We start from the raw sequence: 26196 nt of genomic DNA, 5'->3' as shown, positions 1-26196 counted from the left end.
CATTCGGTTATTGAGGGAAGTTTCAAACTTCCATCTTGTCAACTTTGGTCCTTCAACTTTGTAACCGCCACTTACTAATAAATCTAAACTATCTATCTAACTATTAACTAATTACATAATAAACCCTAATACTTATAGGATGTGAAGAGATTATGATTTCAACCATGACTCTCCAAATTATGAACTCTACCTCTCATCCCCTCCATCTTTGTCACCTCAAAAAATCAACCTTAATCATCAACAGACTATACATACTCTTCCACTCCATAGCAATACTCATCCTCATCTTCTTCAGAATCTCCTCTATTCTCACTCTATTTCACTCCAAAAACCAACCACTCATCCCTCATCTCTTGATCTTCATCTCAGAACTCACACTCTCCTTCCTATGGTTCCTCAATCAATCTTTCTATTGGCGACCGGTCACCAGAACCGTCTTCCCAGAGCGGTTGCCAGAAGACGACCAGCTTCCACCCATAGACATCTTCATATGCACAGCTGATCCAAGGGCAGAACCGCCACTCGGGGTTATGAACACGGTCATATCCGCCATGGCTTTGAACTATCCTGCAGAGAAGCTTTCTGTTTATCTTTCTGATGATGGTGGTTGTCCGGTGACTTTGGAAGCCATGCGTGAAGCTTTGAAGTTTGCTAAGATGTGGGTGCCTTTCTGCAAGAAGTATGGTGTGAAGACAATTTGTCCCGAAGCTTATTTTACTAGTGAGGAGGACGTAGATGAAGCTATGGTGGATAGTCATGAGTTTGGAGCTGATAAACATAGGATTAAGGTCTGTTTCATTTTTACTTTAGTGTAGAGTTCAAAATGAGAAGATTTTTTTTAGAAGAAGAAAAAAGAAAAAATTTTAACAAATAAAAATACTTTAGTTTGCTTTAATTAATATTTGCATTTAATATTATTGTAAGTATATATTAGTAAACTTAAATAAATCATTAATTTTTAGTCTTTCTCTTTAATTCACTACATTAAATTTATAACTTACTTTCAATATATATATATATATATATATATATATATTAAAAAAATTAATTTAGAATGTAGGATAAGTTTCGAGCTGTAGGATAAATTACGAGACACATATGATAAATTTCGATATGTTGGGATAAATTTTAATATGTGTAGGATGAATTTCGAAATATGTAGGATAAATTTTCATATGTATTGTCAAAAAAATTTATTTTGAAGGAGGATAGTCTTTAGACCATGCGTAGTGGGCGTGATTTTTTCAAAACTTGCCCTCAATCACGCCCGCTCCCCACCCCCTGGGCATTATTGGGCGTTAATGATAAAAAATTCCTCTTAGGCATTTTTTAAATAACGCTATGTCCAAATTTGAAGGACCAATCACATTTAATCTTCCTTTTTCTTGGCCAATAGCTTTGTTTGTTGGGTTTTTTATTTTTATTTAATTCTTTACACCCTTTTAACATAATACTCACATCCCCACTACACCCATTTTAGAAAAAGCCCAATAATGCCCCTTGCTGACTGTACTGCCACATGGCGGAAAACGCCCAAGGGTGGGGGCATTATTCACCCTTACCACTAGGCATGGTATTAGTCAAAGATAATAATAAATGAGAGGAGAGAAAAAGTATTTAATGTTTTACAATTTTACCCTTTATTCTTTTTATTCTCAATTAATTTTTTTCCTCAAATGAACCTGTAAAAAAAGTTGAAATTTGTGAGACGGATAAGAAATAACATGATGAGGACACATGTCATTATTTAATTTATAAAGATAAGGGCAATTAAGTAATTTAATAAAAAAACCTAATTAAAGATAAAATTCAAAAACTCACATGCAATGCACATGCAAGTTCCTTCTGTCTTTTTTAAACGTCAATAACTTTTTATACGTAACTTTTAAAAAAATAATTAAACCATAATAATGAGTGTTTTTTATCTTTAATATAAGCACCATATTGCTATACTTATATAGAGGAAAAAAATTACATTTCAATCGTATGTTTTAGTCCATGATGTTTTCTCTTTGTTGTTTTAATTGTATAGTGATTCAAGGCGTTGTGTTTTACAATAAAACATCATGAGCGTATATAAGACATCATAACATTGCAAATACCATTTATATTTTATCTTTCATTTTTATATAAGACACCATAACATTGCAAATACCATACCATTTACTATAACGAGGCTCTACGATTTGAAGTGTTTGATAACCTTCTACATGAAGTTAAAAAAAAGCATGAAATTTATCGTTAGAAAAAAAGAGTGGTGGTAATTTCAAAAGTCTTCGGTCCCAAAAAAATCGGTGTGCCATTTATACAAGCAATAAGCTTTAAAATGTTTTGTTTTTTCCTCTTTATTTTTGGAAAATACAAACAACTAGTATTAGGCGGGGGCAAGCACTAATTCCACACTACTGCCAGCGACTACCGACACTGAAGTAGCGGCGTGTTAATGCGAAGAAATTAAACCGAAGCGTAAAACATAGAATAAAATAACTAAGTAGATCTAGGACTCGCGCGTTACGATGAACCCGCGTTTATTTTTTCTCGTTTGACAGGTTAACCGTAATCTATATATAATATATATCATTACCACTATACAAACCATAATGCATACATTACAATAACCATTACATCAATATGTTGCAAATTATATTTATAAAATATTTTGGCTAAATTATTAGATTATTATAATTATAAATAATAATAATTTACAAATAAAACAACACAACTTTGAATGGACCAAACGATTAAATATGGTAAGATAATGAAATCATTATTTGATTAGGGTACAACCATTTAAGCACAATTTACAACAATACATGCATACAAAACAAATTGAATTTGGTAAGGTAATGAAACCATTATTTGATTAAGGTACAAGCACTTAAGCACAATTTATAACCAAATAATATAAATTTACAATAACACTTTACAAGACAAACCCTTAATGCACAACTTACTAATGCACTCATTGTTGCAAATTAATAGTATTTAAATTTAAACAAGCATTAAAAGATTTTGTTTTTTCTTATTTTTGGAAAATACAAGCAATAAATGTTAAAAGATTTTGTTTTATCTTCTTTATTTTTGGGAAAAAATGACAGATATTCTACTTTCAAAAGTCTTCCCCACACGCTCTACATTATTGATTTCTTATTATGAAATCATCACATTAAATACTTTATACTTTGCTATTTTAGTTCCACTATTAAGTCAGAAAAATAAAGGTGTACTCCAATATTATAAGTTATGTTTTGATTTATGTGGTTTGGTTGTTTTAATAGTTTTGTTCCAGTCATATAAAAATGATTATTTTTCTCTAATAGTTTATTATGTTTTTCCTATTTTGCTTCCCGCCTCTTATTCTATCCAAATTATTTGTTAACTAAAAGAGTATTTTGGTAACTTGCCACATAAAAGTAAAGATATTTTCGTAAGTTTACCTACAAAGATATTTTTAATTTATATATAATATATGCATACAATACATACCACAACGCGCGTGCACACACACACACACACATCTCTCACCCTCAACCATCAAAAATCTGACGACGCCGTCACCACCACCTGCTACCACCACAACTCTCTCTCTCCCAACCTCTCTCTACATCTGCCACCACCACTCTCTTTCTCTCTCTCTCACCGTTTTTCTCTCTCCTACACTTGCCACCACCACCAACACTCTCTGGATAAACTCTACGGTAGCCGGAGGTTTCAGATGTCGGAGTTTATACATTGTTTTCTCTAATCTAGGGTTTGCTCAGATCTGATTTCGTGTGATCAAATTTTGGTTGGGTTTCGTTGAGCTCCGTGTAGGTCCCTTTTTCGCGGAGGATTACGAACCTAAACCTTGTTATACAAACCTACTAGCGAGTGCGGAATCCAAGCTAGCAAGCAAACCGAGTTAGTAGCAAGTAGAGAAACAAACACACAAGTTCACCGATTAACACAACTTGTATTAATGCAATGAGGGTTCGGTTACAAGCTCAATGTTTACAGAAGTGTTCTATAAACTCTCTAAGATGTGTGTGTGAGTTTGGACAGAATGCTCTCAAAGAATACTCTCTCTTTCTGTCTGTGTGTCTGTCTACCGAAACTCAACACATGCATGGGTATATATACCCAGCTCAGCAGGTCTGGATCGAAGGATCTGATAGATGGTCCGAAGGATCATCTATCGATCACAGTTCATACGAAAGATCAGCATGGACCTCGAAGGATCATCCTTCGAGGTCTAATGGTCGAACCATGGTCGAACCATATCTTTCGATCACCTCGAAGGATCAGGTGTATCCTTCGAGGCTATCCTTCGATCAGAACATCTTTCAACTGTTGTCCAAGTCAAACCGGAGGATGGTTGACTTGGTCAACTTACAATACAAATCAGGACATCGTTTATATCAGACCGAATACAGACAAAGTACAGACACAAGTGCACCAACAAACTCCCCCTTGGCTGTAGCTTTGTCTTTGATCTCTAATCTTTGTCTTGTTCTTCTAAAAGTGTAGACTCGTCTTGAACTTCGACGGTCTTTGGTCTTCAAGTCTTCAAGACTCTGATGTCCTATCATGTCTTCAATGTCGGAGGATCTTCAAAGTCTTCACGTCTTGAAAGTAGAGAGTGTATCAACAATCTACCCGTATCATGTAGGAAGTGTGTTGACAAACTCCCCCTTAACATAAGCTCCCCCTTGAGTTATGCTCGTGAAAAGACTTTATCTTTATGAAGTGAGATCCTTGTGGTGTTGATGATGGCCAGCGGCAACTCGATCATCTTCATCTTTTGAGCGCCTTCTCGTCGTGTCTTCATTCCAAGGCTTGTCATCGACCATGTTCTCCTAGCCTTTAGAATCTGCACATGCAAGAAATCTAAACGCGTAATGAGAACAACTGCTTGGAATAGTATAAACAAATGACACACGAGTGACCATGTCAAAATCAAACACCGTCCGACAGTTTGAAAGTTTAATAAATTTATCAATTTTAAATTCTAACTTTCAAAATCTGCAAATTTTGACCGTTTATGAAGATTTAGTCAGTTCGGTTTTCAGTCAGGTTTCAGGTAACGAAGACTTGAGCTCCAACATCGTACGATCGAAAATAAAGCAGAAATAAAATCTTTTTGGCTTTTATAAAGTTTATATTAAAACAAGCCTAAAATCTTTTTGGTATTTTTGAAATTAAAAGACAACAATTTAAAATCCTTTGAGTGTTATCAAACGACATCACCGCTAATGTCGTGCTGATATGCACCAAACGACGAAACTGTTTAAAAGAAAAACAATAAAAGTTAAGCAGTAAATAAATAAATATATACAAACATTCTTTTTGCGAGTTTCGAGGGTAAGAGAATCATATCAGTGTACGGTCATACCAAAACACTCTTGTTGTTCAGTTAGTTAACATTAAGATAAGCATCCTATAACAATTATCGGTATTGTTGTCCACTTAAGCTCAACTTATCAGATGTAATCATGGCGAGGGGATACGTTAAGGTATGATTTATACTTACCGACCGGTGTTCATCCACATCACGACACATTCCCGTATCAAGGTATGCACGAGTGTTCATCTTACCGGTGAGTATACCGATTATCATCTGTTTGACCGTATAAATTGTGAGATACTCACTTATTTTGATTTGAAAACAAGTCCTATGTGATATAATCACTTATTGATGAGGAACTTGATTTTCGTATGCATGAGGGCACAGGTGCAAGTCCGTGAACAGGTCAGTACTTCCGTACAGCAGAGAGACGAACTTGACACCCGGATAAATGTGATATTTTATCACTTATTTGATTTGGACATGTGATTGTTTATCACTTATTGAGGTCGAATGCAGTATGCAATATGTACACGTATGTATAGTATCATGGAAGATCTAGACTTGCGTCCCCGTTATTTTTCGGTAAAAGATACAACCATGATACCCAGATGATAAGCAGCATAAAGACCGAATATCTCAGAACCTCGGCAATCTATCAAACGAAATTTCGGTACTAAGACCATATGCCAATGAATGGTTCCCACCTGATCTTCAGTCGATTAAGATTTATATCACCCTGCACACTTTAAAATGATTGTGAGCCTACCGATACATCTTATATAGAGCTGCTTATCGTTTTGCATTTAAGGTTTAAAGAGGTTTGGATAGACCACTGATGTACTATCATTTTCTCTTTTGCTCGCCAGGAAACTCATTTTTGTTTTTCTATTGTTTTTGTGTTTTTGAATTTTTCGATGTTTTTGGATTTTCCGATTTTTGGATTTACTCCCCCTAAAATCAACAAACTAAGATAAATTTAAAAACACAAAGGTATTTACAAAAATGATTTTCCGATGTTGGTTTTACTCTTGCTTGACCTTAATGCCGTTTACCAATAATAAAAAGTCAAATCTTGATTTGTCAAAAGCTTTGGTAAATAAGTCGGCACGTTGGTCATCGGTGTGGACCTTAACAACATCGATTAGCCTTTTCTCAAAGCAATCACGTATGAAGTGATATTTGATTTCGATGTGTTTGGTCTTTGAATGCTGCACAGGATTTCTAGTGATATCTAAAGCAGCAGAATTATCAACGTAAATAGGAGTAGTTAGGAATTCAAAACCGTAGTCCCGCATCTGTTGTTGGATCCAAAGAACTTGGGAGCAACAACTTGAGGCAGCAATGTATTCAGCTTCGCATGTTGATGTAGCTACACACGTCTGCTTCTTGCACTGCCATGTGACTAGGCGATTTCCTAAAAACTGACATCCAGCCGTTGTGGACTTGCCGTCGATTTTACATCCGCCAAAATCAGAATCACTGAAGGCTACCAATTCAAAGTTATTATCCCTAGGGTACCACAGACCGGTGTCAGGGTACGCCTTCAAATAACGAAAAATCCTTTTAACAGCAGCAAGATGTGAGGCCTTCGGGTTAACTTGATATCTAGCAAGCAGGCACGTTGGGTACATTATGTCTGGCCTTGATGCTGTGAGGTACATGAGAGATCCGATCATGGCGCGATAGATAGAAGGGCTAACAGCTTCTCCCTTCAAGTCTGGAGTAATTCCGTGATTAGTTGGCAATGGGGTACCAATGGGCGTTGCATCAGACATCTGGAACCGGCTCAAGATGTCACCAACATATTTAGTCTGATGGATGAATATCCCAGACTCCGTTTGTTGTACTTGTAGGCCCAAGAAGAAGGTCATTTCCCCCATAGCACTCATCTCGAATTTATCCTGCATAATGCGCTCGAATTCCCTACACAAGACATCATTAGTAGAACCAAAAATAATGTCATCAACGTATACCTGTACCAGAAGAAGATCTCCATCTTGTTCTTTGATGAAGAGAGTACAGTCGATAAGACCTCTACGAAAACCGTTCTCCAGCAGATAGTGTGATAAGGTTGCATACCAAGCTCGTGGTGCTTGATGAAGACCATAGAGAGCTTTGTTGAGCAACCAAACCCGATCGGGATGGATAGGATCTTCAAAACCTGGAGGTTGTTCGACGTACACCTCTTCTTCAACCACACCATGTAAAAATGCACTTTTCACGTCCATCTGATAAACCTTGAATCCTTTGAAGGACGCATAGGCTAGAAAGATTCGAATTGCTTCGAGACGTGCCACTGGTGCATAGACTTCGTTGTAGTCGATCCCTTCAATCTGACGAAAACCTTGAACGACTAAACGTGCTTTGTTTCGGATAACAACTCCGCGGTCATCCTTTTTGCATTTGAAAACCCAACGGGTACCAATCTTCTTGTATCCAGCAGGTTTCTCTACAAGTTTCCAGACACCCAGCTTCTGGAATTGTTGCAGTTCTTCCTGCATTGCTTCTACCCAAGCATTATCTTTCAAGGCTTCTTTCCACGTTCTTGGTTCTTCTTGTGAGACATAACACGCGAAGGACCAGTCGTTTTGTTGCCCGGATTCTCGAATAGCTGCATACAAGCCTGCATTGTTGTTGTTTCGCAACATGTTTCTTGTTTGTACGCCACTTTGCACATTTCCAATGATGTTTTGTTGAGGATGGGTATTATGAATCCTTGTTTCTGGATTGTCTGGAACTGGAACATTTATACCCAGGTTGTTAAGATTAAGATCAACAACCAATTCAAGACCCGGAATTGACGAAGAGGATGATGCAGTAGTCTCAGCTGTTCTATGTGTTTCCACTGGAGGAGTACCCTCTGAAGTACCATGAACTGCTGTTGTAGGAGCTTCTTGATCTGCATCTAGAAATTCATCATCCTCTGAAGATTCGTTCAATTCGTCAGCATCATGAAAATCCTCATTGTTGAGAGTATTGTTGTTCACCGAAGAGGATGGTTCTTGATTCACAAGAATTGGACGAACCACCGGTGAAACTGTTGCATTGTCACTCTCGAAAAACATCCTAGCCGCAGCATTTTCTTCAACGGCTTCAACATTGATCGAATTGAAGAAGTCATCGTACTCAAACATCCAAGGTTGACCCGGATTTTTGACTGGCAAGGTGTGCCTTTGTACTCTGACCTCAGACCATTCCTCGACCCTTTTAGTCTCTAGATTCCAGACTCGTAAGTTAGGGGTGGCATACCCAAGAAAGTATCCATCAATTGCTCTTGCCCCAAACTTTCCATTAGGATCGATGATTGTGCATGGAGCTCCAAACGGTTCGAGATAAGACAAATCTGGTTTCCGTTTTTGAAGAAGCTCAAAGCAGGTCTTGTTGTGTCTTTTGACTGTAAGGACTCTGTTCAATGTGTAACATGCAGAGGCCACAGCTTCAGTCCAGAATGGAATGGGTAACTGTGACTCTACCAACATTGTCCTAGCAGTCTCGATCAATGTGCGGTTCTTACGTTCAGCGACACCATTCTGTTGAGGAGTATAAGCTGCACTAAACTCATGAAGAATACCTTTTGAAGTGCAGAACTCCATCATGGAATGATTCTTAAATTCAGTACCATTGTCGCTACGTATCCGCCTAACCTTCAACTTATACAAATTCTCAATCTGAATGATTAAGTTTTTGATAATACCAAAGGTTTCACTCTTGTGTGCCATGAACGCAACCCAAGAAAATCTTGAATAATCATCAGTAACCACGAGGCAGTATTGATCACCCCGAATACTCTTGTGCTTGACAGGACCGAACAAATCCATGTGCAAACGTTCAAGAGGAACTGCCACTGTGTTGATCTTCTTTGTAGGGTGCTTCTTCTTTGTTTGCTTTCCTTTCTGGCACGAAACACAGATGTCTTGAAGATGGAAATTTTTGAGGGGAACACCATTCACCAATTCATTTGAAACCAAATGATTCATTTTGCGTAAGTGAATGTGACCCATTCGTCTGTGCCAAGAGATAGTGTCTTTTTCAGTGGCTTTTGAAACGAAACAAGTTGCTTGTGCAGACGTAGTAATAGCCTGGCTCATGTCAAGGACGTACAAATCATTTATCCTTGGAGCCGACAAGAGAATCCATTCTTTTGGAATTTTGAAGCCGGGTTTCAGCACATAACATCCATTAGCATCAAAGTGTACTGAGAACTGCTTGTCACAGATTTGAGAAACACTAAGAAGATTGTGATCAAGTTGTTGCACAAAATTGATCTTGTCAAAGCTGACAATCCCGTTGGATATCATTCCTTCTCCCGTAATGTATCCACCTTTATCTCCAGCAAAAGCAACATAACCTCCTCTAATAGATTTAACGTCGTAGAGAAGCTTCATGTCGCCTGTCATGTGCCTGGATGCCCCACTATCAACAATCCAATGACTACTGATAGTTCCTCCTGAAGCACCCTGCACATGAACTCAAATGAATTAGTTGGAGATGGGGACCCAAGCCATTGTGGTCTTGGGTCTTCCATTTTCATCAATGACAATAACTTCTTGTCTTTGATGGTTGGTGAATTGTGATGGTCCCCCTGATTCAACAACCGTTTTTGGTTTCCAAGTCTGTTTGGTTTCACCAGTGTTTTTCTTTAAAATTTTAACTTCTTGATGTTTTGAAGTTTTAGAATTTTCTGGTTTTACAACAACAGATTGTTTATGAACCACATCGGTTTTAATCGCTTTTTCAATTTTCTTGACCTGTTGCCGTTTCTGTTTCTTTTCCCTTTCTTTTACAAGTCGGGGATCTTGTTTTGTGGAAACAGATGGCTTACGGTCAGTCTTACCACGGGGATCATCAACCTTCCCTTTCTGCTTATGAAGATATGGGCAGTTTCTAATAATGTGCCCAATGGTTCCACACTCAAAACATGATCTTCGTTCTACAAACCCCGAAGAATCATGTGATCGTCTAGCCGATGATGTTGAACTTTGTGAACCCGAGGTACTAGGTTTTGAACTACTTGGTTCATTTCTTTTCTCGACAAAAGCTTTCTTGACAAAATCTAAGTTAGATTGATTTTCAAACTTCTCAATTTTGTCTGTTCCCGTCGATTTCACAAAGTTAACATTCTTCTTCTTCTTTTGGTTCGGCTTCTTTTGCACTGGAGCCGGTGCTTTACCTTTGGGTTTGGTGTGATTTTGCTGTGTTGGCACTGTTGGCAATTTCTTGTTGCCAAATTGCTTTCGAACTTCAGCCTTTGGGATTGGAGGACACTGGGTGACTGTAACTTTAGGTCCTGCCTTTCCCAAGAACTTACTCGTCGAATTCTCAAAGACTTTGCAGATTAAGGATTGATTAACATTCTTAATGGGAAAATCTTTGTCTGAGTAAATTTTATCATCACCAACTAGAGTGTACAGCAAATTCACACTCTCCGGCTCTCCTGCAGATGAGGACTCAGTTGCAACAGTCTTAGCGGGTTTGACAGGGGGATCACATAGAATGTGATTCTCAAGAGGTATATCCTCATTTTTGACTACCGCATCAGACTTTGCTGGGACAGTATCATCAGATTCATCATCAGACGAATCAGCATCCTCAATCACAACTGGAGGATCTTGATTCTGTTCAGCACTCACAAATGTATCTGCTGACACATCTGAATCTGAGGATACTTCCTTTTGGTATCCGAGTCCTGCAGCAAACTCCTTAACATCTAGAGGCACAGAAGGTTCAAAGAAAACCCTGTCCTCTTCATCAGGCATGGCATCATAATTATGTCTCACTGGTGGTGGACACTTCTTGTAGCCAATGCATGTGACATCTCTCTTTTCCTTCTGAACGTCAATGATGTGATCTAACACATAGCTAGAACTCAAATAACTGTCTAGCTTGAGTTGGATCGCATCACTTTCGGTTTTCACACAAGCCATCTCCTTTTGCATACTCTCAAGGCGAGATATATACAAAATAATATCAGTTTGTTTTCTTGAAACCATTTTAGTCAGTTCAGTTTTATCCTTCTTTAATGTTTCAATTACTGACTTAAATTCTTTTTCATGGTTTTCATAAAACATGTTGGCTTCTGTGCATTTAGAGAGATCCACAGTCAACTTCTGATTGTGGAGAAAGGTCACATCATATTTTTCTTGCAAAGCGTCATGCTTACTTTGCAAGTCACTCAAATTCTCATTCACAGTAGTATGTTTGTCTTGCAAGTCAAACAAACTAGCTTGTAAAGCATCATGTTTGCCTTGCAACTCAGACATACTTTTCTCAAGATCAGCACATCTAGCATGCAACCTAGCACATTCATCACAATTAACAGCAGTGGGTTCATCGACACATACCTGACTTGATGAACCGTCGACATTAGCCATAAAGGCTGAATGGAGAGAAGACGAAGAGTAAGCAGCTTGATCCACCAGAATAGATCTTCTTTGAGTTTCTGCTACAGCTTCCCCCAAGAGTTCATCAATGCCAATATCATCTGAAACATTAGATGTCTCACCCACATGATCATCACCAGAGTTGGATGATTCTTCATCAACACTCCTGCTGTATCCAGAGGAGTCTTCATCTTCAGACGATTCATCACCACTGGCAGAAGATTCTCCACCATTGGTGTGAACCAGCTCCTTCACAATCTGAGCAAAACATGCTGTTCCATCAGGAGCATCACCACCCAACTGGATTGACCAGTCACAACCTTCATCCACCTGAACTGCAAGTGCTCGGTTGGTTTGGTTGTTGACAGGCACCAATGTACGATCATTGTTTCTGTTCTGCTGGTTGCCTTGGTTCCTGAAGGGGTTTTGATTCCCGTGCTGGGCTGGCTTTGTACATTCCCGTTTAAAGTGGCCCCGTTCACCACAGTTGAAGCATTTAACGGCCTGCTTATCGAACCCATACTTGGTATCTCGCTTACTTTCCAAGCTGGTTCTTCCAGTACTCTCCATCCAATCCTTTGCTCTTCTCACAGCACTCGCAAAGGCCCACTTGATGTCCATCAAGTCCATCTCCTCTTTATCAATCTGCCTGTAATCTTCTTGTGTCAGATTAATGTTGCCAATCTGACCTTCTATCAACCCACAGTACGCGCTCACTACAGTGTTAAGCAGCTCCATGTGTTCCTTAGCCACTTCTACACTGATTTTAGAGAAGCTTGACGTGTCGAGCTGTACTGTACTTGACTTTGATTGTTGACCAGCAGATGATGTTCCTCCATAACATGCACGTTGTTGTTGTTGAGCAGGAGGAGGTGGAGGTGGTTGGATTGGATTTCCATACATGTCTGTGGTGGGAGGTGGCTTAACAGGAACTTGTATTGGATTGCCAAAACAATCTGTGCTTGTGACAAACGCTGTTTGATGTGGAGCATGTGAACCGGTTCTTGCAGACGAAGAATTGGAAGTTCCACAGTACATTTCTGGATTCTGTGGCAATGGAACTCTCTTCGCCTTCAATGTTTCCTCCTGATCCTTGTTTTCCAACAGTTGAACGAATTCGTTGATATTAGTGGTCCTCAACACCCCGTTGTACTTCAGGATTTCCAAGAAACTACTCCATTGAGGAGGCAAAGCATCAGCAAACTTCTTCACAACTTCAGCTTGAGTTGTCACTACACTGTAATTATCCAATTCCGTAAGCAGATGATAAAATCGGCTTGTCATATCTCCCAAGGACTCCTTATCCATACAAGTGAAGCCTTCGAATTCTTTCTTGAGAAGATCATGACGCATTTGACGTGTTGCTGCATTTCCCACTCCTCTGTTTTTCAATCCATCCCATAACTTCTTTGTTGTCTTGAAGCTGACAAACTGATGGTAGATATCCTTGCTCAACGCCTGAGTGAGAATGGCGTATGCCTTCTTTTCCAGATCATAGGTTTTCTTTTTATCTTCTGGAAGATCAGCAAACGTAGTAGAATCTGAAGCAGCAACCTCTATGGCTTGATCGAAATCTGTGGTGAAACGTATCCACAGTTCCGTATTTTGACCAAGAACATATGTTTTAAATCTCTCAACCCATCCTGGATATTCATTCAAATGCATCAACTTTGGAGGTCGATTCAAACTTCCTGATTCACTTTCGCTTAGTAGAATACTTTGAATGCTCGGAGTTTGATTCGATACCAAAGCCCATTGATTTCCCTGAGAAGATGTCGATACCGGCGACTCGGCCCATAAAGGAGATGACCTGGTATTCGTGTATTTTCCATCGTCTGGAGCCGATGTACCCCACCATGAAGGAGTGACATTTGATCTTGTATATTCACCATTGTCTGGAGCCGGAGTTCCCCACCAACTCGGATTCATGATAGATAAGCAAAATAAATGCTAAGTAAGAAAGATCCGAAAGATACACAACCGAAAGATCCTGGTCGAAAGATCTGAAATCACAGAAAATTGTTAACAATAAACAGATCACAATCGAAAGATATAATCTTGTTCGAAGGATCAACAGTACTCGAAAGATTACTGTTGAGTCTTGAACAATAATTTCGAAAGATTCAAGAACTCGAAGGATTCCCTTTTGAAAGATCCTTATCTTTCGAGTCAATCCCTATCTTTCGGACACTTATCTTTCGAATAGCTACCTTCCGAAGGATCACACTTGTTCGAATGATCAACAGTGTTCGAAGGATCACTGTTGACTTTCGAGCACTGGCTTCGAAAGACTCAAAATCTCGAAAGATTCACACTTGAAAGATCCTTATCTTCCGAGATAAAACAACTATCTTTCGAAAAGATTCCCTGATCGAAAGATATGTTTCGAACTTCGAAGGACTACTCGAAAGATGTTTATCTATCGAGCTGTCACTGATCGAAGGATGGTCTTTCGATGTCGAAGGATATCTTTCGAAGTCGAAGGATATCTTTCGAATGGGCACTGACACACTGACACAGATGTGACGGGTTGGTGAAAAGGTGATGGGTAGGTAAGTCAACTTTCGGCAGAAAGGATGTGCAGGCTGTCCTTTCACCACCAACTTTGAAAGTTTGCCAAAAATGACAACAACACCAGTCACCGGAATTTTGAACCGGAATATAGCCGGAAAATTCAAAATCACTTAAAACAATTTTTCAAGTTACCCAACCCCACTTTAAACACTCCCGGTTAGTTTAGACACGTTTTTACTCAAAGCAAATGCAAGAAACCAAGTAAAAACAGGTGCAAAACCAAGTGTTTCAACACACCAAAACTTGTAAAAACCCGGTTTTAAACAAGGTTAAGAGCCTTAGCTCTGATACCACTTGTAGGTCCCTTTTTCGCGGAGGATTACGAACCTAAACCTTGTTATACAAACCTACTAGCGAGTGCGGAATCCAAGCTAGCAAGCAAACCGAGTTAGTAGCAAGTAGAGAAACAAACACACAAGTTCACCGATTAACACAACTTGTATTAATGCAATGAGGGTTCGGTTACAAGCTCAATGTTTACAGAAGTGTTCTATAAACTCTCTAAGATGTGTGTGTGAGTTTGGACAGAATGCTCTCAAAGAATACTCTCTCTTTCTGTCTGTGTGTCTGTCTACCGAAACTCAACACATGCATGGGTATATATACCCAGCTCAGCAGGTCTGGATCGAAGGATCTGATAGATGGTCCGAAGGATCATCTATCGATCACAGTTCATACGAAAGATCAGCATGGACCTCGAAGGATCATCCTTCGAGGTCTAATGGTCGAACCATGGTCGAACCATATCTTTCGATCACCTCGAAGGATCAGGTGTATCCTTCGAGGCTATCCTTCGATCAGAACATCTTTCAACTGTTGTCCAAGTCAAACCGGAGGATGGTTGACTTGGTCAACTTACAATACAAATCAGGACATCGTTTATATCAGACCGAATACAGACAAAGTACAGACACAAGTGCACCAACACTCCGATTTAGTGGGTAGGTTTTGCTCAGCTCTGATGAAGATGATGCTAATGGCGGTTTCGATTTAAAGAGAAAGAGAGAAAGAGAGAGAGAGAGAGATAGGCGGTGGTTTGATATTGGTAGCTGCTGCTGGTGGTTAGTGTTGGCGACGACGATAATTGGTGGTTGGTGGTGGAGACGGTGGCAGTTGGCTGTGTGGGTGTTAAAAGGATGGTTAGTGTTGGACGAAGAGTTATGCATACACAGGAAAACAAAAATAAATCATGAATTTTGAATCTGAATACATTATTTGTATTTTGAATCGTGACATATTGAAAACAAAAATGAATTTTGTTATTAATAATTAATATATATTTATTAATTTAAAAATGCATTTAAAGAATTAATAATGAATAAATAAATCCTTATATCTAAAATTACTGAAATACCTCTATTTTTTATTGAACGATTTAACTGAGTTAAGAGTCGGGGAGCAAACTGGCTACAAGATGGAAACATCAAGGAGGAAAATAGCTGTTTTTAAATGATTGAGTCAAAACCGTTAAAGTAACCAAACCACAGGAAGCAAAACGGAAGTTAACTCTATTAAAAAAACAAAAATTATAACAAGTCTATTCTATAGCAATATTAATTTAGTTAAATTAATTGATTGGAGAATAATTGTCATTGATACAAAGATTGATAAATTTGATTTTCCTATTTCGATAAAGTTTAGGCTTGTTGTAGTAATATCAACTTTTTTTAATGACAACATTACTACTTTATTACACCAATAAAATGTCAAATATTCACCATTGCCCAATGTTGAACCTGAAACCTCTCATCTAAAAGGCATATGCCACGACCAAGTAGGCTAGCCCCACATTAGTAACATCGCATTTGTGGATCAAGCTAATCGTCTTAGTCATCCGGCTATGATTACCTTATTTTGTTTTTTAACGATTTTAGGTGATATATACGATATATGCTTAACACTTACTAAGTTATTATCATTACATTTTTTTTGCTATGTCTTGATTTGAAACTTTCAATGAAAAGGAAAGAAACTTGGATATTTTATGGTGATGCATGTATGGTGTAGGAAGAATACAAATTGTTTGCTCAGAAAGTGACCAGGATGTCGGAAAGTGAAAGTTGTATACCAAACAAAGACCATTCTGCCATCGTTGAGGTACAACATCAACTTCTTTCCATTATTTCCATTAATTAGTTGAAAGAAATTAGTCCTTTCTTTTTTATCATAATACCTTTTCTTAGACCATTCGTAGTGGGGCGTTATTTTAAAAAAAAATTGAAAAAAACGCCCGGTAACGCCCCCACCACCATTACATGGGGCGTTATTTAAAAAAAAAAAATCAAAAATTGTTGTTGGGCGTTTTAATAGTAACGCTGAAATGAAAATGGTTTGACCAATGGCTTTTCTTTTGCATGTGGACCAGCCAATCAGGTTGTTGTTTGCTTTTTTTTTTTTTTAATAATTGGTAGGGTCATTATTAGGCATTATGTCCACTACACCATTTTTGCTATAAGAGCACACGGGCTGGTCCCGTGATAGTATAACGGCCCAAAGAATAACGCGTGGAACTTGATAAAATCCCACCGCCGGTCGTTTCTTCAACGCGTTAATCTTCCACGGAAACCGATTTCCGTTATTTTCTTCACGCGTTATGGTTTATTTTTGTGAGGGTATTTGTTGGTTGGGGGGAAATTGTTGGGTGTGGTGGTGAGTGATGACCACCCCCACTAAAAATGGTTGTGAGTGATGGAAAAATGGTCAATGACATGGCGAAACTTGATTGGTGCTTGTGAGTGATAAATTCTATCACTAGTGAACCACCCCTAGTCCCCTAATGCCCAAGTGTGACTAGGATGCCACGTGTCGGATAATGCCCCATGGTGGGAGCATTATAAATTGTTACCACTACACATGGTCTTAGAGTGGATGCGGCATCTTTTTAGTTGAATCTGCTACCAATTTTAACTCACCATCCAATAAACATTATTTTTTTTTAGAACAGAAACTAACATACAACATTAAATATGTACAGAATTGCTTTACAGGTGATGGTTGATGAAAGCATGCATGACCAAAGAAAGATGCCTCTTCTTGTCTATGTTTCTCGTGAAAAAAGACCTTCTCATCCTCATCATTTTAAGGCTGGAGCCCTCAATGCCCTTGTATATAAATCTCTCTCCATCTCTGCACATTATATGTTTATATATAGGCATGCATTGCATATACGATAATTAAACAAAAACTAACCAACCGAACATATGTTTGCAGCTCAGGGTGTCGAGTTTGATAAGCAATTCACCGTATATACTAGGCTTGGATTGTGATATGTATTGCAATAACAAAAACTCAGCACGTGAAGCTATGTGTTTCCATCTAGACCCCAACTTATCTTCCTCTTTGGCTTTTGTCCAATTCCCACAAACATTTCATAACATCAGTAAACATGATATCTACGAGAGTCAGTTGAGATGTTTCTTTAAGGTAAACAAGCTATTATCTTAACTAGTTTTGAGGCCGCCCGCGTTGTGGGGCAAGGCGTAAAACTTTGCTAAACGACCAGAACCGGAAAACATAAAGGAAAAACACGAATTTATAACACCAAGTAATTCACGTGATGCAAAACGTAAAGGGACTCATATTTATACCGACACCTATTAGAAAGTCGAAAAGATTAAAAAGTTTATAAAAAATGGGATAACAAAAATTACAACTTGGAAACTTAACTGGGAGTAACCATAAAAAGGAAAAAGAAAATAAAAACACCAAACTAAAAGCTACTAGGAGTTGTTAAGGGTGTTTGGTTAAGAAAGTCTTGATGGCAGAATTGAAATTAACATGTCTAATTCATATTTCATATAGTGTAAATAAGAACATTCACTAAATGTTATATAGAGTAATTAGCCTGGGACATGTTTTAGACCGATTGCTTATGGAAACCGATTATATATACCTTATTTGACTTGCAAATATGCAAACAAGTCCCATACACTCATTGGCCAATCTTGAACGAAAAATCAGGGAGGAGGGAGGTCTCAAAATCCAATATTTTACACAACAAAAAAAATTTCAAAAGTTTTCAATAAAATTAAAACTACAAAGCAAAAAAAAAAGGTCTACCTATTTGCACACCAACATGGCTATTTGCACACCAAACCCTACCTTTACCACGCTGCGTATAGACCTATACGCAACGTATAGGGTTACCTCTATACGCTACGTATAGAACTATACGCAGGGTATATAAACCATGGATTTCAGAGCCTTATCAGCAATCATTGCACATAAAACCAGGGTTATATACGCTGCGTATAACTCTATACGCAACGTATATAAACCATCAGATTTTTTGGGGTCATTTTGGTAGGTTTGAGGCATCAGTTTTTCACAAAGTTTATATATGCTACGTATAGACCTATACACAGCGTATATAGAGGGTCAAAAAGACAATGTTACCCCTGTTTTTGGCTGCGTATAGCCCCCTATCCAGGGGTAAAATGGTCTTTTTTACTATACGGCGCGTATAGCACTGTATGTGGCGTACATATGGGGCAAGTTTGGTAAAAAAAGACCATTTTACCCCTAAGTTGGGGGCTATACGGAGCTCAAACCAGGGGTAAATTGCCTTTTTGACCCTTTATAGATGTAGTATAGGTCTCTTATAGGCCTATATGTGTGGTTTAGGTCCCGTATAGGCTTATATGTGTGGTTAAGGTCCCGCATAGGCCTATAGGTGTGGTTTAGGTCCCGTATAGGCCTATTGGTGTGGTTTAGGTCCCGTATAAGCCTATAGGCATATACAAGACCTATAGGAAACCTATACGAGACTTATACTACACTATACTATACTATACGATTCCCGTATAGGCCTATAGGTGTAGTATAGGTCTCGTATAGTACTATAGGTGTGGTTTAGGTCCCGTATAGGCCTATAGGCATATACAAGACCTACAGGGAACCTACACGAGACTTATACTATACACTATACGATACGATACGATACGATGCAATACGATACGATACTATAGGATACCATACAACACTCGTATAAGCCTATAGATGTAGTATAGGTCCCTTATAGGCCTATATGTGTGGTTTAGGTCCCGTCTAGGCTTATATGTGTGGTTAAGGTCCCGTACAGGCCTATAGGTGTGGTTTATGTCCCGTATAGGTCTATTGGTGTGGTTTAGGTCCCGTATAAGCCTATAGGCATATTTAAGACCTATAGGAAACCTATACGAGACTTATACTACATTATACGACACGATACGATACTATACTATACGATACGATATAACACTCGTATAGGCCTATAGGTGTAGTATAGATCTCATATAGTACTATAGGTGTGGTTTAGGTCCCGTGTAGGCCTATAGGCATATACAAGACCTACAGGAGACCTATACGAGACTTATACTATACACTATACGATATGATACGATGTAATACGATACGATACTATAGGATACCATACAACACCCGTATAAGCCTATAGATGTAGTAGTTAAAAATAATTAACGGTATGATATTTAAACGTTTATAGCATTCGAACCGCACTAGACATGGTATAATAATTTAATCTAAACGATAATAATATAATATATTCGAACCGTATATATGTTTTCCAAAACAATTTAACGGTATATAATATTATTCGTATAACATTAACGGTTATATATTTTAAGTGATTTAACGTTGGAACCGGGTGAAAATTTATACCACAAATACATCAAAATAACCAAAAAAAAATCTGATGGGTTATATACGCTGCGTATAGCTCTATACGCAGCGTATATAAACCCTGGTTGTCTGTGCCAATGATTGCTGGGCAACTATGAATTCCATGCAGCTTATACGCTGCGTATAGCTCTATACGCTGCGTATAAGTCTATACGCAGCGTAGGTAAACCCTAAGGGTGCAAATAGCCAACCAAGGTGTGCCAATAGTTTCAGCCCAAAAAAAAAAAAAACAGGAGAGGGGCTTCCTGGCCCATGAATGAGAAGCTCCACCATTGCATATACTATCAAAATGCTTAATGATGTTTACAATACGATAATCAGATAAACTTAAACATGTTTCATAAGCAATTGCGGGACCCTACCAATTGATGGGATTTTTACTGGATACGTTTGTTTTTGTTTGTAGCATTTTGACTTCTTATTTCCTCTAGAACTTTTTTATTAACCAACCGAGTTATTGGAAATTAAACTAGACATTCTGGCTCGGTATGGATGGGATCAAGGGACCATGTTTGTCTGGAACTGGTTATTACTTGAAAAGAGAAGCACTATACGAGCTACCCTTAACGCAAGAAGGTTTGTATTAACTAGATGTGTGAATTGTGATAATGATGAAAACTGAAGACGAAATTCGTCACTAGATTTGTAACAAGTTTTTTTTTTTTGATCTTCTAGATATCAACTTAATGGAAGTAAAACAATGTTTCGGTTCTTCCAACGAGTTCATTCGATCGCTTTTTAAGAAATACAATGCAAAAGTACTGGATTGTGAGAAAGACTTGTTTGATGAATCGTTGCAAGAAGCAAAGCACTTAGCATCTTGTGCGTACGAGGATGACACAAAGTGGGGCAACGAGGCAAGTGTTTTATTCCAAAAGTTGTGCTTTATGGGAATTGTTTTTCAATATATTTTTTATCTATGATTGTTTATATCGTCGGCCCATGGGCTGGGTAAAGTGAGCAACCACCCAAGGCCCACTTTTAAGTGGCCCAAAATTTATTTTAAAAATAATACCTTTTAAAAGTTAAAACCTAATGATATTTACAACCAAATATGATTTTTAAGCCCATTAAGCTTTTTTAGAAAACTAACAAAATACCCAATAACATGTTTAGTTTTGGCACATTCAAACCCATTTTTAATTAACTTATTTAACCCTATGTAACTTAACTGAAACCCATGAACTTTTAGGCCCAATTTTCATTTAAACCCATAGATTTAGGGGCTCATTTTTCCGGTTGCACGGGCCTCTGAATTCTCAAGGATACAGCCTGTCGTTTACCTACTAAATGAATGAACATGAAAAAAAGTATGTTCAAGCATTTGTGTTGGTTCGTTTGTTCGTTTAAAACTAAACAAATGAATACAAACAAACCGTTCATCCAAGTAATCTTGTTGGTTCGCTCATTCATTTCGTTTCGAACCTTAATAATCAACATACTCTTTTGTGCAATGTTGTAGGTTGGTTTTAGATACTTTTCCGTGACTGAAGACTTCTACACAAGCATCCATACGCACTGTAAACATTGGATTTCAGTCTACCATATGCCATCACGACCAACCTTTTTAGGATCTTGCATCACAAATTTAAACGATGCTTTGATTCAAAGCACAAGATGGTCTGCCGGCTTGATGGAAGTTGGTCTATCAAGATTCTCTCCCATTATTTATGGACCAACAAGAATGCCTATTCTTCAGAGTTTTTGTTATGCATGGCTGGCTTTGTTTCCTACCGCTTTCATTTCTTTATGGATTCTAGCAACTATTCCATTTCTCTCTTTGCTCAGTCACATTACTATTTATCCCAAGGTTTGAAATTAGTAGTTAACCTGAACTCGCTATTAAATATATACTGTCACATTTCTGACCAAAACTTTCGTAGAAAACAACCATTTTCCACGTCTTTTTGTTTAACAAATGAACATTAAATTGGAAAACGGTCAGAAGTTTTCGACGAACTTTTTTTGTGGGTTTTTTTGTTTTTTCGTTGAAAAATTGTTAGAATTTCCAACCAAATTTTTTCGTCGCAAATTTTTGTAGCAAAATTTGCTCTTTTTCTAGTAGTGAACTACCCTAATTTTAAAGCATCTTAATAATTTGTATTACAAGAAATTTGAATGGATTTGGATAATATTATATGTTAATTTGTTAATTATGCATGCAGGTTACAGACCCATTTTTCCTAGTGTTTCTATATGTGTTTGTATTATCAAATTTACAACACATGAGGGAGATCCACTCTATAGGAGCTTCACTCCAAACATGGAAATATGAACAAAGGGTATGGATGATAAAGGGAATCACATCTCATCTTTATGGAAGCACTCATGCAATTATGGAAAAACTTGGGGTGAAAGAAGCAAATTTCCTACCAACAAATAAAGTGGTCAATGAAGATGAAGTAAAACTACACCAAATGGGCATATACAATTTCCAAACTTCAAGTATCTTTCTTGTTCCCCTTTGTTCTTTGGTCACCCTCAATCTTCTAGCATTCGTAGTCGGGATCATTCAAATAGTGCTTCATGGAGAGTACGTTGATGCAATCTTCATACAAACTTTCCTGACGTTTTACATCGCTTTGATGGGTTATCCGGTGCTCGAAGGTATGATGTTGAGGAAGGACAAAGGAAGGATTGCAACCAAAGTAAGTTGCTACTCACTTATATTTTCTGTTTTTGTTCTGTCTTTTGGAAGATTTCTTGTTGCATATTAAATATTAGTTTTGGTTGAAAATCAATAAAACACATAATTGTGACATTTGTAAGATACTGATTATTATGTACTTTGTTGGTATCAATTGTGACTACTTTGTATTAATTGATGTTGTATTTGATACACTGCAATTTCAATTTCAAGTCCTGAATGACAACGCTTGTAATTTTGTTCTATATATATTCACAAACTTTTTAGTTGTATAAATACAAAATAATTTCTCTTCTCATTTTGTGTTTTAACATAATAAGGTCAAGTGTACTCGAGCGCTGTGAGGGGGTGAAAACAGCCTATAGCGTCCCATAACGCTTAAACCACCGCCCCTTGGGAGTTATGGGGGGTTATGGGTTGTGCATAATGTTGATGAGGGGGTAAATCTTGTTGGGCTGGTTTAATAAGAGTTTTCTCACTATTTCTTTTGTTTGTTTGTGTTGGAACATTATATCATGTTTCTTAGCACATATATACACGAAACATTTTCTTTCTAAACATATAATCATTTTGAAAAACAAATAAACGGATTTTTAAGATTTAAAAATACGTAATATCCTAATCCTTAAAAAAACAAATAAGAAATATGCCCTTGTTAGCCCTAAAGTTACCGCCAAAATGTTATAGTTGATTGTAACAATCTCCCTATAATGTTCATCGTATTGAGAGTTAAGCAAGGATGCATCATCAAAGTGAAGTTTATCCGGGGTTTTTTCAAGCATGGGGATTCAGAGAATAAATTGAGATTTTGTGTCAACAAGTTAATTTCAAATTAGATTCTTCAATTGCTATTAACAAGTTCATTTCATGATTCAAGCTATTATTCTCACTACATGTTGGTATATCTGGAAAATAAGGAATGATCTAATCTTTAACCAAGTCAATACTTCTATAATCAAGACTACAGAAGATATCAAGTCATTTACTTTCCTTTGGGCGAGGAACCGATCTCAGAAAAAAGACCTGGAAGGTTAGCTTAGAGTTCATTTAATGTTTGTTGAAGCTCTCATTTTATGTACTACTCCTTGTAATGTCTTTTAGTGTTTTGTTCTTGGTCTATGTATGTATTAATATATTGGTTTTAGCCGCTTGCTAGTATGAATCCGTTTGCTAATTTGGTAATACATGTCACGAAAACCTCAAGTTTTTAAACCACTGTCACAATGAACAAGGAAAACACCGGTTTGATTAGTTTAAGTGTTCGATTTTGTCACAAGCAAAGCATTTATTTTTACTTAAACACACACATAACATATGACATATATAAATGAATAATTAAATTATAAAAAGTTTTCTTTAAGAAAATAAGTAGAAAAGAATATAGACAATTGATTAAACCAATTCAATACTAAAGATTTACACTTTCTTAACCAACTTAAACTACATCAAATTCGGCTTTTGATGGGGTTTAATTACTTAAACCATTAAACTCAAGTTGAACAACACCTTAACTTCAATGGCTTGCCAATTAAACATAACCCCCACCCAAAATTTACATGGTGACAATATAAGAACTATACTACACGGTATAGGTTGACTTGGCTACACCCATAATTAAAACGTTTATTGAATAATTGAAATTATTTGTTATATGGATATGCTATAATATAACTAAACTAAATCGAAAAAATTTAAAACTGCAACAAGAAATAATTGTAGGTATACTATAATTATAATTAGATTAAAACTTAAATTATAAAATAGAAAACATAAAGATAAATATATTCATCACTAAACAAATCAAGTCCCATACCAATATCCTTAATTTGCTTTAATCAATCTTTTTATAACTAGGGATGGGAAAAAAACCCTTGAGCGCGACATGTATATTTGAAACATGAAGCATCGGGAATAGGTATACTCGATACTTGACGGGTATAAGATCGAGTATGGGATTGAAAAAATATGTATCGTTACCCTAAGCATATACCCAAAACATTACCCGGAAACTTTTTAATTTTATTTGTATCTTTCCATAACTATTGTTTAGTAATGTTTCATTCTAGTACGTACCTTGATTACTTGAAAACTAAACTTTTCTTTTTAAAATGTAAATTTTGAAGACATTATTTATATCTATATACTAAGGAATACAAAATTATTTTTTGAGATTAATATAATAAATATTTACATTTTTAAATCTTTTAAATATTTTTCCAGTGATAATTATATTTATGTTATTTATCATGATTTACTATACTGTATAGATTTTAAAAACATAAAAGTATAAGGAAATGTAGAAAATATATATACATGAAAATTTCAACTGCATTTTTAAAAACACTAATGGATATATCAGATACTCGCGGATATGCCCGATACCTGACAGCTAAATACCCAACGGGAATAGGACAAAAGTTTACAACCGGGTTTGTGACGAAGATTAAGAATATCTGACCCATTCATCCCTATTCATAACCACTATATCGGTTCACTAGTCAGAATTGTTTCAAAAACCAAATAATATTATAAATAACTTAAAAATAAAAAATAGAATATAAGAAAAAAACTATACCTTAATTAGAAATAGAAGAAAAAGGAAAATAAAAGGTATAAGAAAATTAAATATGTTTTTGTGACCAAATAAACAATATGAATCATGTAAGCATATCTTGATCAAAATCCTATGATTAATTGTCTATGTAAAAATTAAGATACGGTGTCTGATCTTTTTTTGTAATATTACTAGCCTAAGATCCCGCGAGCTTCGCGGGTGGCTTAACACAAACATATAATATATACTGGCAATGAGATGAGCTTTGTAATGAAAGAACTTTTCAATATAAACGTATAAAAATATGATTTTTCTCACTTAGGTAAATATGTTTTGATTTATTTTTTATAGGTATTGAGATGTTATTATATAAATGATTTTATAGCAATTTTTAGAACCCGGATAGATTTCATTTTTTTAATTATTTTTTTATAACTTTGGTTATTTGATATATATTTTTTTAAATAAAGCATTTTTAACCAGTTTTGACCTTAACGTATATTGAGCAGAACACATATTGACATGAACCTATTTTGAGCAAAACCCGTTTTGACTGACCCGAACCTATTTTGACCTTAACATATATTGAGCAGAACACATATAATCAATAATCAATGAAATAAATCATATAGTAAAGCTATTTATCATTAACACATAACTAAATCATACAAAAAGTAATTTATTCGTTACACATGCTAATTGACAAATACTCTTTGCTACAAAGTAATCACCGGTAGGATTGGGTGGTGGAGTTCTTTGACCGAGTGTTTTCGCCATTGGACTGAAACAAATCCGGTTTTGATCCAAGTTTTATGAACTTCATCTTGAAAAGCTGGAACTTAGTTCACCTTCAACACAAAATCAAAATTCAAAAGTAACTCATTAACCGTGTACTAAAAATGTAGGAAAAAACACAATTTAATAGATCTACATTTCACAATTTGATTCCAGTTCCAAGAATCATAATCATAGATCTATAATTCAAGATTTGATTCCAAGTCTAAGAATCTTCAGTTTCCCATCAATATTTCAAATG

At 36.8% G+C, this 26196-nt stretch overlaps 1 protein-coding gene across 1 annotated transcript; it reads left to right on the top strand.

Annotated features, from left to right (window-relative positions):
• Window positions 1–22803, top strand: LOC110930960 (cellulose synthase-like protein G2). Its single transcript, XM_022174347.2, has 8 exons — window positions 1–788; window positions 16288–16377; window positions 17268–17384; window positions 17491–17703; window positions 20433–20535; window positions 20635–20816; window positions 21422–21769; window positions 22125–22803. The coding sequence occupies exons 1-8, from the start codon at window positions 153–155 to the stop codon at window positions 22674–22676; spliced, it is 2241 nt and encodes a 746-aa protein (XP_022030039.1). The 5' UTR covers window positions 1–152; the 3' UTR covers window positions 22677–22803.
• The last annotated feature ends 3393 nt before the right edge of the window (window positions 22804–26196 follow it).

Source organism: Helianthus annuus, chromosome 3 (assembly GCF_002127325.2).
Source record: "Helianthus annuus cultivar XRQ/B chromosome 3, HanXRQr2.0-SUNRISE, whole genome shotgun sequence".
Lineage (NCBI taxonomy): Eukaryota > Viridiplantae > Streptophyta > Magnoliopsida > Asterales > Asteraceae > Helianthus > Helianthus annuus.
This window is presented reverse-complemented; position numbering and strand designations above follow the sequence as displayed.

Excerpts from the sequence above, each read along its gene's own strand:
- LOC110930960 (XM_022174347.2), top strand. The coding sequence starts at position 153 with ATGATTTCAACCATGACTCTCCAAATTATGAACTCTACCTCTCATCCC. Across the intron at positions 17,385-17,490 it reads CTGGAGCCCTCAATGCCCTT|CTCAGGGTGTCGAGTTTGAT; the intron begins GTATATAAATCT and ends ATATGTTTGCAG. Across the intron at positions 20,817-21,421 it reads ACACAAAGTGGGGCAACGAG|GTTGGTTTTAGATACTTTTC; the intron begins GCAAGTGTTTTA and ends GCAATGTTGTAG.